The sequence below is a fragment of the Kogia breviceps genome, chromosome 15, assembly GCF_026419965.1.
Source record: "Kogia breviceps isolate mKogBre1 chromosome 15, mKogBre1 haplotype 1, whole genome shotgun sequence".
Classification (NCBI taxonomy): Eukaryota; Metazoa; Chordata; class Mammalia; order Artiodactyla; family Physeteridae; genus Kogia; species Kogia breviceps.
The window spans coordinates 86,398,400-86,412,045 of NC_081324.1; the positions used below are offsets into that span (position 1 = coordinate 86,398,400).

At 48.4% G+C, this 13,646-nt stretch overlaps 1 protein-coding gene across 4 annotated transcripts in view; it reads left to right on the plus strand.

Annotated features, from left to right (window-relative positions):
- The first annotated feature begins 3,695 nt into the window (after positions 1–3,695).
- TMEM132C (transmembrane protein 132C) overlaps positions 3,696–13,646 on the plus strand; it is a 379,043-nt gene continuing 369,092 nt past the window's right edge. For all 4 annotated transcript variants that reach the window (XR_010836971.1, XM_059040009.2, XM_067015549.1 and 1 more), the window contains exon 1: positions 3,696–3,803. Coding sequence is in view for 3 of the 4 variants with exons in the window: in XM_059040009.2 (XP_058895992.1) it covers positions 3,719–3,803 (85 nt within the window). In the remaining variant the exon portion in view is untranslated. The remainder of the gene's footprint in view (positions 3,804–13,646) is intronic.

The window sequence follows — 13,646 nt, forward strand, 5'->3', positions numbered from 1 at the left end:
ACCCATCCATTGGCAAGGCTTTTGCCTTCACCTGGAGCAGAGGCAGCCTAACAGGTCCGTGCCTCCACCTTACCACTCCCTCCTGCCCTCCCACACAGTCAGCTCTCAACTGGACTCCACGCTTCCTCTGAAGCCCCCTACAGGCTGTGTGCTACAAGAGGCCAGAGCTGTTCCGGGGGGTGGGGTGAGATTTTTTTTCCTCTGCTTCCTGGTCTTTGCACTTTTGGTTTTCTCCTCCGTAAAAGCTCTTCTCTCAGAAATCTGCCAACTTACCCACTCCATCAGCCCTCTCTAAAGTTGTAACCCCAAATCAGACTCTCCCCCCTTATTCTGTTTTAGTTCTATTCATAGCACCTATCACTGACTTCTAGGATGATTTGTATATTTCCTGAGAGTCTGTCCCCTAGACTATAAGATCCATGAGTTTAGGACCTTCATCTGATTTGTTCACTGCTGGAACCCCATACCTGAGCCTGACAAATGATAAGCAGTAGACAGATATTTGTTGAAAGAATGGAGGAAGTGTCAAAAGACAACAGCAGTCCTTCCATTAGTGTTACTGTGAGTGTTAAATGAGATGACATCTATGTATAATAACAAAAGTGCCAGCACAGAGTGCTAGACATATACCTGCCTGCCTGCCTTATTTTTCATCTTTAATAGCAAGCACCATAGTTAGGACTTGCCATTAGATCTGCAGGACAACTATAGCTGCCTCATGAGGCCAACATATAGCCCTTCTTTTCCACGTTCTTAGAAACATATACCTGTAGGTCCCCTATCTAGAGGCAAATCTTATAAGAAATTCCTGAGCTAAATTCATAAGTTCCAACCCTCATTTTATGCAATGTTAAGAATGTGGAATTTAAGCATGAACAAAAAAAAATCTGAACTTGCCTTTTTGACTTATGCACCTTGGGCACATGTGGAAACAGCAGGTTTCCTCTTTCCAATCTCTCTTCTCTCCTATAAATCATGTTAATTGTCTCCATGTGCCCAAAGCCCACAGGGAGTTTTGCAATCGCCTTTGAGGAGATTAGTGGTCTCTGATGTTGGTTATGAAATTCAGAAAAGCATCTGGAAGTAATCTAAGTTAAGGAATTAATGATTTGGGGGTTAAAAAATACATGCCTTAAAAAAAATAAATACAGGAAACTCTTTCCCCATGAACCTCTAAGTTCACACCTCTGTTTGGAGGGGTGGGTTCCTAAAAAAGATAAATCAACAACACCATCCCTTTGTTTAGTTGTTTTTGTGTGTGCTTGTTTGGTTTTTAGAAGGTCACATGGTAGATTACATGGGCTCCTACACTGAGATTGTGGAAGAGAAGCACCCATTACCTGGGTCTCTTTTTGGCTGTCTGGAAGAAGCAGGAAAGCCTCTTACAGGCAATGCTAGGAGACTTTGTGGTCTCAAGGCATATGTGAGACTTGGAACACCAGAGGATGGCAGATGCCTTTGGGGACTGTGAAGTGGATTTACCTGACTGAAGCTCTTCTTCTCCTTTTTCATCTCATTTTAGAATTTTTATGTATTCCCCTGTGGTTTGTTCAGTTTCGCCCTAATTATTTGAACCATGGAGTCTTGGACCGCAACCTGTATTTGGCTCTGCAGTAGAGAGGGCGATATTCTGTGCCAAAAGTAAAGAAATGATGTGTGTGGGGAGGGTGAGGCCGACCAAATGATGAACGTACGAAGAAGAGCAGGGGAGTGGCCGGCATAACTGGGGGCTTTTTCTTTTGTTTCTCTTGTCAGACAAGACCCAGAGAGGAAGCAGATCCCAATCACTCAGTCAGGAAATGGTGGGCTATGTTGTATTTCTCACCGAAGCTAGAAACATTTAAATGAAAAAAATATTTATTCTCCAGTGACTTTCAAACTAACAAGTAAAAATGAGGAGGAAATGTGCCTTCCATTTCAGGAGCCCGAGTCTACTTTATGACTGTCTCCCAAGGCTACGCGTAGACGAGCTGAATGAACTGAAAAATTGGGCAGCTATCAGCATAGGCCACTTACAAAATGAAGCCTCTGCTACCCAGGTCTATGAGAAGCAAGGTTTGGCAGTTTTCTTTCTGGCCTGGCGAGTCTCCTCGGCTGCCTTCTGCCTACATAAGGCAAGCAGAGTGGACCCCTGAGCCCTCGTCCTCTGGAGGACATCCAGCTGGGAGAAGGGCTCCAGGGATGGGGAGCGCCCTCGTACCCTGTGCCCCCAACCCCCAATGTCCCCTCATGCTCAGCTCATGACCCCCTGTAACAGAGTCGGGACAGCAGAAACGGATTTGCAGTGCTGAAGACGTTTCACTTTTGCTTCTCCTCACCTGATCCAGGATATTTTTTTGCTTTTATTTTGCAATTCCTTCCTTCCTCTGGTAACCAGGAGCGATGGTGACACATGACAACACTGTGAGCTTCTTTTCTGAGGTCGGACCGAGTCAGCCTGGGTGAGAGAGCTGGGCCCCTGAGCTCTGCCCCTGAGGAGCCCAGGACACCAGGGGACCCGCCAGGCCAGGCTATGGGGTCTCGGGGAAGCGCATCGGCTGGGCGAGGGCTGGGCCTCCAGGGCAAGGCTGCTGGGCTCAGACCGCACTGCCTTTCACTCACGGACACGAGGGGGAGTCGGGGTCCTGCATTCGGATTGTTCATCCCTGGGAAGCAGATGAGGCCCGAGCATGTGTATCAGTAACCGTGCAGGCAAGCAGCTGGGATCCGCGCGGGGAGGGAGGGCAGCGCTGGGAACGTCACAGAGAAGAGATTCGGGGCGCGAAGTGGGGTGGCGAGTCCTTGTCTGAATCTGCAGAGAAAAAGCTATTGCAGGAGCAAGTCTGGCTGGGGAAGGGCGCATTTGCCTCCAGAATAGTGCATTAAAACACATGGGCATGGGGGCGATATCCAACAATATAGAAGGATATACAGTGTAAAACGAACCTTTCCGTCATCCAGTGTTACAGTCTCCTTCCTGAGATACCGCGTTGTCTTGCTACACACACACACACACACACAAATATATACACATGTGCGCACGCCTCTGTAGAAACCGTGTCTTTCTCGAGTCTGTCCTGCCCGTTGCTTTTTCCCACTGAACAATCTCTCTGGGAGAGCTTTCTTTATCAGCTGCAGGGGAGTTTTAATTCCAGATGTCCCCAGCTCTCAAGGCAAAGAACCAGGGGACAACCTGAAGTTCAGGTGTGGCGACTGAGGACCCCGGGAGGCGGGTGAGGGGAAGCGTCCGGCTCCATCTTGCGTCGCGGTACCTGCGCAGAGCTCTCCGGGACGCGAGCCACAGGGCACGAAGGCGGAAGGCTGCAGGGCGGAGGAGGGACCCCGCGGGTGCAACCCGCTCCCCTGCGCGCCCCACCCCCTCTCCCGCGCGCCTGCTCCGGGACCCGCGCACTTTCTCCCCGGCATCCTCCAGCAGCCTGCGGCCCGGGGCGGGGCTAGGGGCGGGGCGGGGCCGAGTGGGCGGCCCCGGGGGCGGGACGGGCCGCGGCTGCGGCGGCGGCTGGAGAAAAGTTGTCCCGGCCAGAGCGCGAGCCTCCGCGGGATCCGCAGGCGGCGCGGCGTGCACCCGGCAGGGGCGGGGCGTGACCACCGGCTCCGCAGCCCGGCCGGCCGACTCGCTGCCGGGGGTGGCCCCGGGGCATGGGACAGCCGGCGGGGGCCACGAGCGGGCCCTGCGCCCCCGGCGGGCGGCGGGCGGCCTGAGCTGCCGGGACGCAGGATGCGCTCCGAGGGCGCGGCCCCCGGGCGGGTGGCGCCGCTGTGCCGGGCGCTGAGCCTGGTGCTGGCCGCGCTGCTGGGCAGAGGTAAGAGGCCGGGAGCGGGGGCGTCGTCGCGCCGGCGCTCGGGAAGTTCCCCGCGGTCCCCAGGAGCCCGGGCGGGGGGAGCCGAAGGATGAGGGTGTCGCGGGGACCTGGGTGAGGGCGCTGGCTCCCAGGCGCGGAGCGGCCCCTTCCCTAGGTGGGCGAGCCCCGTTGGGCGCCGCGTCCGTGGGATTGGGGCGAAATTGGCTGACCCAGTATCTCTGGGTTCGGGGTGCTTCCCGGGGTGAAGAGGGGGCGTGGCTGAGGAACATTCTGTGTGTTCACCGTCCCCGAGTTGCGTGAAGACTTAGCGCAACCCGGCACGGCCACGACGTGGAGCCGGGGGCCCGGGAGCGGGCAGCGGGGTTCTTTGCGCCTTCTTCCCCCGCAGCCTGGCGTCCCCCTCCCCAGCTCGGTCCGACTGGGACTGGTGACCCACGAGGGCGGACCGGGCCCTTTGTGCCCCGTTTCCCCCACCATGGGGTCCCGCGGGCCGGCGTTGGCCCGCGAAGGAATGCGCAGCTCCCGGGGACCTCGGCTCGGGAGAAACCCGGGACCCCCTCCGGGCGCCCCGCCGAGGTCCTGTGTGGTCTAGGAGCGCGTAAAGGTGATTGCGCGGGTGGGAGAGTTGGGGCTGCAAGTCGGAATCAGACCTGGGCTTCCCAACAGCCGGGTCCTGGAGGGCCTTCCACCTCAGTCTCCTCACCTCTGCAGTGTGCAATGATCACCCTGTCTTGGGTTTAAGAGAATTAAGGGAGGGAACGCTTGGTTCCCAGAAGACTCCGGAAAGGTTGGTATTATTATGCAGCTTTTGATTACGTGCGTGTTGGGCCCGGGCCCGCGGCGGGAGGGGCGGGGAGAGGGGTCTCGGAGCCCGGGGGCCGCCGGCGCCGCGCGAGGAAGCCCCGCTCCTCTGGGGACGGCTGCGCGCCCCGAGGCCAGGCCGGGCCGGGAACCGGGTGCGGGTCAGCGCGCGGAGAGAGGGCTGGGGGCGCCGTTTTTCCGCTGCCTGCGCCGGGGCGAGAGTCTCGGGGCCATGGGGTAAAACCGAAATGCGCACAAGTGTCCCTGCCCTTCGCGCTGCGTCGCGGCTCCGGCCCCAGCCCCGGGCCCTGAGCGGGTAAACCGAGTCCAACCGGATGAGAATCACGGCTCTCTCCCGCCTAAAGCTCTTCAGGCTGAGCTGGAACTGCATTCGCAGAGACAAGTTGCCAATTGATGTTAGCAAGTAGCGTTTGCTTTTCAAAAGTCACTGCGCACCGGCTGGAATTCCAGAAAAATCTGCTTTCCTTAAGGGTGCAGGTCCCCAGACACACCAATTGGACAAAATTGCTGTTTTAAATACTGTCCCTTCCTCCCAAGAGCTCCAGGTAAACAGGAGTGTGCGTGTGTGTGCGCCCGCGCGCGCGCGTGTGCATGTGTGCGCGCGCGCACGGGCACGCGCGCGCGTGTGACCGGATGGGGGACGTATTTCTGTTTTATTCCAGAGAACAAATCTGTTAGAAAATCTGGTTACTTAATTCTGCCGTGAGCTCTGGGTTCTGTCATTTCTAGGACTCGGTTTCCCCAAATGGAAAGTGGCCATTCAAAAAAAAAAAAATTCTCCCAAAATACTTGCTAGAGATGTTGTGATGATAAAGTGACTTAATGGATAGAAAGCACTTCATTGAGGAAGAGGGTGTCATTTTAATTCGAGCGAAGGGTGAAAGTCTCCGATCAAGCTTTCTTCCTCCGTGAGAGGATTCAATCAGGTTGGAACTCTGACTGCTGAATGTGCTCTGTAAAGTAAGTTGTGGACTTCTCTTAATTAAAGCTCACGTTCCTCCCCCCACACTATCTAGAGGATTTTACTTTTGACTTAGAGAAGTGGCCATTAGAAACGTCCATGTGGAAGAGGCCAGGGACAGCAATTTTGTTGGAAAGTGGATTTGGGAATTTTTAAAAAATTTATTTATTTTATTTTTGGCTGCGTTGGGTCTTCCTTGCTGCGCGTGGCCTTTCTCTAGTTGCGGCGAGCGGAGCGGGGGCTACTCTTGGTTGCGGGCTTCTCATTGCGGTGGCTTCTCGTTGAGGAGCATAGGTTCCAGGCGCGCAGGCTTCAGTAGTTGTGGCACGCGGACTCTAGAGCGCAGGCTCAGTAGTTGTGGCGCACGGGATTAGTTGCTCCACGTCATGTGGGATCTTCCCGGACCAGGGTTCGAACCCATGTGCCCTGCACTGGCAGGCGGATTCTTAACCACTGAGCTCCCAGGGAAGCCCGGGAGTTTTGTTTTAAAGATGCTATTTACACAGCAAGTGGTGAGGGTGTTAGAGGTTAGGGGGAGATGCCCCACCCCTCCGCCCAAAGCCACCTCTCCCCCTGGGTTAGGGCAACCTTGATTTGGTGGGGTTTTCTCTCCCCGCTTTTGCTTGGCAGTTTTCACCGCATATGGGTCTGCAAAATATTTTTCATTTTGTTTCTCATGGTCATAAGCAGCAGTACATTCACCCTCTCAGATACCTCTGTAAAGAAAATGTTTGCTCCATGAATTTCGTATAGAGAGGGAAGTTTCCTGACCCTTGTTTAAATTTTTACTGTCGTTTTAAAAAAAAAAAAAAATCCATCGCTGACTGTTCTTGCCCAAGGATTTAAGTGCCGATTTCTGGAACCCTCAAAACCACTGATCAGTTTTTAATACCAATTGCAAGCTGATGTTCAACTGTGGATTTAAGGCTCTGCAATTCCTCAGTTTGGAACAGAATCATAGTTCTTGGGTGGTTCCATAAATAGACCAGGGCACTGAAAGAAGGGAGTCTTCCTAAGATTTAAGACTTGGGCTGACGTAGATGACGCGAAGTGTCCTTGAGTTACAGGTTGAGGAACTGGCCCCATGTAGAGGGGAGGAAAGGGCAGTGGTAGGCTGAGATGCCGCCAGAGGTGAAGTGATGGTTGTCAGTCACGTAGGGGGCCCCTGGGAAGGTCACTTTTAGGAGTCTGGGGCCAGGTGAATTTCACAATTCAGAAGGTAGGTAGATGGATAGACAGAGGCCCGGGATCACCCATGTGTATTGTCTAACGCGCCCAGGCTGGGTGTGGAGCTGCATCCGTAATTGGACACATAAGTCATTCTGCAATGGAAGATGTGAGTATATACATAGAAGAGGATAAAGTCCCCAGATCGCCTCATTGTCCTTTAGAGCAGCCATGGTCACCAAAAGAATTAAAAACCAGCCGGCCTACCTTTGGGTAGTCAGCGCTTTTGGGGATTTTGAATTGCTGATTTGGGATTTCGGGGCTGGGGCGGGTGTCGTGAGTAGAAAGAGGTTGTGGGGGGCGGGCGGAGAGGTCCTTCCCGGCTCCCACATGCACCCTCTTCCCACTGGTAACCACTAGTGTGTGTGTCTCTCTCTCAGAGTCTGTTTTATTGTTCTTATATTCTCTAGTTCGTTTCATATTTTAGATTGCACGTGTCAGGCTCATGCCTTGTCTTTCCTTATACTTAAAGTACACACACACTCTTTGCATTAAGCACACACCCCTTCCTACCCAAGTTGAAACTCCCTGCTGCGTTGAAGCTTCTTAGAAGTGATTTCAGCTTCTCGGAAGCCATTCTATTAAACCACCAGACTCCTAGGCCTGTCCTAGTTCTCTTGTTCTATACCCAGGGCTCTAGACCAGCACTTGCAAACTTCATGACCTGCACACAAGCACTGTTCTGTCCACAGTCCTTTTTTTTTTTTTTTTTTTTTTTTTTGAGGTAGGCGGGCCTCTCACCATTGTGGCCTCTCCCGTTGCGGAGCACAGGCTCCGGACGCGCAGGCGCAGCGGCCACGGCTCACGGGCCCAGCCGCTCCGCGGCACGTGGGATCCTCCCGGACCGGGGCACGAACCCGTGTCCTCTGCATCGGCAGCCGGACCCTCAACCACTGCGCCACCAGGGAAGCCCCACAATGCTTTTTAAAATAAAAAACTGAACAGGCTCCCCCAAATCGGGATAATTCACATGCAAAAATTGGGATTTCCAATTTTCCCAAAGAGGGTCGGCACCCTTCAGACCTCGGATGCGCATTCCCGTAAGGCTACGTCGCGCCAAAGCTATGCATGGGTGTCCCCCGCCCCGCCCCCTGGGTGGGGTGTTTATTAAGTGCTTCTCTTCCCCCCCTTACCTGCTGGCCCCGTCCCCTCAGCCATTTGAATTTGCACCTTAAGCTCTTCCTCCTTTATCTCAATATTCATCCTCAGCTTCATCACGAGTGTGGCTAGAACTGGGCAGAGAAGAACCCAGAACTCTCAATTATATTAGCAGTTAGCACTTTCATGAGCAGGGGTTGAAACAAAGCCTTTGGAAGTATTAGATATTTCATAACATCCATAGTCATGAGAAACAAGGTTAATAAAAACGAATCTTTGGCATTTTAATTGGAGTGAAAGGGAGTATTACTGAATTAATGGAATAAATGGAAAGTCTGATGGATAGAATTATCTCCCTACAGCGGTCTGAGTTGTTTAAAAGTAAGGTTTATTAATGTAATTTTCATACAGTAAAATTCACCGTTTTGAGGCTAGAGTTTTAATTTTGATGAACACACATGGCCATGTAAACACGAACACAACTGAGGTATAAAGAACACTTCCGTCACCCCCCAAATTCCTGGGTGTTTCTATGTAGCCACCCCTTCCCCCTATACCTGCAGCCCCTGGCAACCACTGATTTGTTCTCTGTCCTTATAGTTTTGCCTTTTTCGGAATTCCATAAAAATGGGATCGTGCAGTATGCAGCTTTTGAATCTTCTGTCTTTCACTTAAGACATTGCATTTACTATTCACCTATATATCAACAGTCTATTCCTTTTTGTTCTTTTTCTTAAGTTGAGCTATAGTTGATTTACAATATCTTATGTTTCAATTATATGACATAGTGTTTCAAAATTTTAATGGTTATTCTCCATTTATAGTTAGAAAATATTGTCTGTATTCCCTGGGCTGCCCAAGATATCCTTGTAGCTTGTTTATTGTATACATGGTAGTTTGTACCTCTTATTCCCCTTCCCCTAGATTGCCCCTCCCCACTTCCTCTCCCCACTGGTAACCACGAGTTGGTCGCTGTATCTGTGAGTCTGTTTTTGTGTGTGTGTTGTTGTTGTTAGATTCACTAGTTTGGTTTTATTTTTTATTTTACCTTATTTTATTAATACATATATTTATTATTATTATTTTTTTACGGCTGCATTGGGTCTTCGTTGCTGCGCGCGGGCTTTCTCTAGTTGCGGCAAGCAGAGGCTACTCTTCATTGAGGTGCATGGGCTTCTCATTGCGGTGGCTTCTCTTGTGGAGCATGGGCTCTACAGCGCAGGCTCAGTAGTTGTGGCTCGAGGGCTCTAGAGCGCAGGCTCAGTAGTTGTGACGAACGGGCTTAGTTGCTCCGTGGCATGTGGGATCTTCCCGGACCAGGGCTCGAGCCCGTGTCCCCTGCATTGGCAGGCGGATTCTTAACCACTGCACCATCAGGGAAGTCCCTGTTTTATTTTATATATTCCGCGTGTAAGTGGTAACATACAGTATTTGCCCTTCTCTGTCTGACTTATTTCACTAAGCATAATACCCTCCAGGTCCATCCATGTTATTGCGAATGGCAAAATTTCGTTCTTTTTTATGGCTGAGTAATATTCCATTGTATATATGTACCACATCTTCTCTATCCATTCCTCTGTTGATGGACACATAGGTTGCTTCGATATCTTGGCTATTGTAAAACAGGCTGCTATGAATATTGGGGTGTGTTGTCTTTTAGAATTAGTGTTTTCATTTTCTTCAGATGTACGCCCATGGGTGGAATTGCTGGATCATATGGTAGTTCTATTCTCAGTTTTTTTGAGGAACCTCCATGCTGTTTTCCACAGTGGGTGCACCAGTTTACATTCCCACAGTGATCAAGGGTTCCCTTCCTCGTCAAATCAAAACCACAATATCACCTCACACCTGTGAGATGGCTATAATCAAAAAGACCACAAATAGTCTATTGCTTTTTAATACTGCGTAATATTACAGTGAATGGATACAGCACTGTTTGTTTATTCATTTCCTAGTTGAAAGCCATTTGGATTACTTCCATTTGTGGGTCATTATGAAAAATATCACAATGAGTATTTGCAAACAGGTTTTCAAGTGAATGTTTGTTCATTTCTCTTGGGTAAATACCTAGGGCTGGAATTGCTGGTTGGTGTGGTAACTATACACATAACTTTATCAGAAATTTCAAACTTTTATCAAACATGGAAACATTTTGCAATCCCACCAGCAAGGTATAAGAGTTCCTGTTGTTTTGTATCTTCAGGGCCATTTAATGTTATCCCTTGTTTTAGTTTGATTTTATGTAGCACTTCTAATAGGTGTGTAGCAGTATATCTTTCAAGTTTTAACTTTTATCCTATGACTTATAATGTTGAGCATTTTTTCTTGTGCTTACTTACCATCCTTATACCTTCTTTGGTGAATGTCTTTTTCAAATCCTTTGCCAGTTTTTTGTTGGTTGTTATTTTCATATTATTGATCTTTGAGGGCACTTTATATATTATGGATACAAGTCCATTTTCAGATAGGTATTTATAGAAATTCTCCCAGTATGTGTCTTGGAAAGAGCAAAGGATTTTTTAATGAAGTCTGGTTTGTTGATTTTTTTATCTTAGTAATTGTGCATTTGGTTTCACATCTAAACAAATCTTTGCCTAAGATTTACAAGAACTCTCCAGATGTCTCTAGTGATGTTCAGGTGTTTTCTATCCCTGCTTATTTTTTAATCTTTTTGTTCTGTCTGTTATTGACAGAAGTGTTGCAGTTGTGGGTTTGTCTAGTTTTCATTTCAGTCCTGTCAGTTTTTCCTTTACGTGTTTGAAACACTGTCTTAGTACATATACGCTTAGGATTGTAATGACTTCTTGGTGAACTGACTCCTTTCTTGTTATGTAATATCCCTCTTCATTCTTGGAAATATTCCTTATTGTGAAGTCTGTTTCATCTGATATTAATACAGCCACCTCGGCTTCTTTTTTTTTTTTCTGCAGTACTCGGGCCTCTCAGTGTTGTGGCCTCTCCCGTTGTGGAGCACAGGCTCCAGACACACAGGCTCAGCAGCCATGGCTCATGGGCCTAGCCGCTCCGCAGCATGTGGAATCTTCCCAGACCAGGGCACAAACCTGTGTCCCCTGCATCAGCAGGCGGACTCTCAACCACTGCTCCACTAGGGAAGCCCCCATCGGCTTAGTTTTGATTAATGTTTGCATTGTAGTATCTTTTCTGTTTTTTTAAAAAACCAATTTGTGTTTTTATATTTTATGTAGATTGTTTATAGAGAGCATGTAGTTGGGGTTTGCCTATTTATCCAATCTGATAATCTGTGTCTTTTAATCATTATATTTAGACCATTTATATTTAATGAAATTTTTGATATGTCTCTATTAAAATCTATCATCTTCCTTTTCGCTTTATGTGCCATCTGTTCTTTACTCCTTTTTCCTTTTTCTGCCTGCTTTCCTACTGAGTGTGTGTGTGTGTATATATATATATATATATATATATATATTTTTTTTTTTTTTTTGCGGTACGTAGGCCTCTCACTGTTGTGGCCTCTCACGTAGCAGAGCACAGGCTCCAGACGCGCAGGCTCAGCCGCCGTGGCTCACGGGTCCAGCTACTCCGCGGCATGCGGGGTCCTCCTGGACTGAGGCACGAACCCGTATCCCCTGCATCGGCAGGCAGACCCTCAACCACTGCGCCACCAGGGAAGCCCCCTACTGAGTATATTTTTTATGATTCCATTTTATCTCCATATTGGCTCATTATTTATACCTCTTTAAAATTTAGCCATTGCCCTAAGGTTTACAAAATTTATCTTTAATTAATCAAAGCCTGCACTCAAATGAGGTCATACTGCTTCATATGTTGTGTAAGAACCTTAAAACAGTATATCCCCAGGGCTTCCCTGGTGGCGCAGTGGTTGAGAGCCCGCCTGCTGATGCAGGGGACACGGGTTCGTGCCCTGGTCTGGGAGGATCCCATGTGCCGCGGAGTGGCTGGGCCCGTGAACCATGGCCGCTGAGCCTGTGCGTCCGGAGCCTGTGCTCCGCAACGGGAGAGGCCACAGCAGTGAGAGGCCCGTGTACCATAAAAAAAAAACAACAACAAACAGTATATCCCCAGCATTTTTTCCTCTACATATCCTTTTCAAGTGCATTCATCTTACACCTTGGATATGGCTAAGGGAATTTCCACTTAGAGATTATTTGTATATACTTTGAAGAAAGATATCAATTATGTTTAATTGGCTTGCCTTTATTTCTGAGTGGGTACTTCTGATATCTTTGAAACTGTTTTCTCTGTGGGACTTGATTCTCTCTCCTACCTGTATGCTGAGCTGAAGAAAACTGTTTCTACACCTAGGGATTTAGAAATTACTGCCTCTAAGGAGAGGACAAAGGTAAAATACAACCCAGCCAAAGTCTGAATTAGCAAAATTTCCAAGACAATGGTTATAGATATCTCCCAGAGTGAGGAAGTCCTTGTCTTCTGAAGTGTGTACATTTCTTTTTTTAAAAAATTTTTTGATTAAGGATGATCTTAGTGGTATATTAAGAGTGTTAAGTTCACACTTGCAAATGTCTGGGATCCTAAGCAACTCAAAGCCTTGATGTAGAAGGCCATGTCATCTCTACATAATTTTTTTATTATTGAAGTATAGTTGACATATAGTATTATGTTAGTTTCAGGTGTACAGCATAGTGTTTGGACTTTTGTATACATTACAGATTGATCACCATGAAAAGTCTAGTAACCATTTATCACCATACAAAGTTATTGCAGTAGTATTGACTATATTCCCTGTACTGTATAGTACATTCCCGTGACTTATTTATTTTTTGGCTGGAAGTTTGTACCTCTTAATCCCCTTCTAAAAAATATTTTTTCTTTCTTCCTCACACCCTTCACGTTGTCAGCGACACGGGGGCTGTCACTTACGGATTAAGTGAGGATGCCCCGTATCATGGAAGCAGAAGCTTAGTTTTGAGTATCTGTTCTGCAAGTTCCTGGATGAATTGACCAGAAGCATCAGAAACATATCAGGGCCACCTAAGGACTAAGGGATTGGGATCTTATGACCCCAAAGGTACACTAAGGGACCAGTTTCCTAAAAGCCTGAAGTTGCCAGTTCAAGAGTCCTGGTGGTTATCATGGATGTCTGGTTTCAGGGTACCACTGCTGGGATACAGGGGCTCTAATTATTTTATTTGTTTTTATCTCTGTGCTCATGTTTTAGATTCCAGGGAGAAAGACTCCTTTCACCTTGGCTGAACTTTAGAATCACCAGGAAGCTTTAAAGAACACTAACGTCCAGACTCTCTACCCCTAACCGATTGGGCCAGGATCTTTGTAGTAGTGGAGTGGAGGTGGGCATAGAGGTAGGGTTGAGCATCTTTACTTTTTAAAAGCTCTTCAGGTGATTCTCAAGTGTAGCCAGGGATGAGAACAGGTCACTTAGCCCCATCCCTGTCTAGAAAAGATTAAGACGATCTGATGGAGAGTTCCACCATTTTGTATTCAAGGGAGAAGGGCATTTCTCCCAGAGAAAGATTAAAGAACCGTTACAAAAGAAGCCAAGAGAGAGTGTGTGTGTAGCAAAATTCTTGGAGGAAAGGTCAGCTCTTGTGAGCCTATTTTATACGATTGTGAGACTCTTTTAAGGAAAAACATGGGCGTAGCTGCTGAGCGTACTCATCTCCTGAGGCTGGTGTAACAAATTACCATAAACTGGGTAGTTTAACGTAACGGAAACTTACTTTCTGCCAGTTCTGGAGCCAGAAGTCCAAACTCAA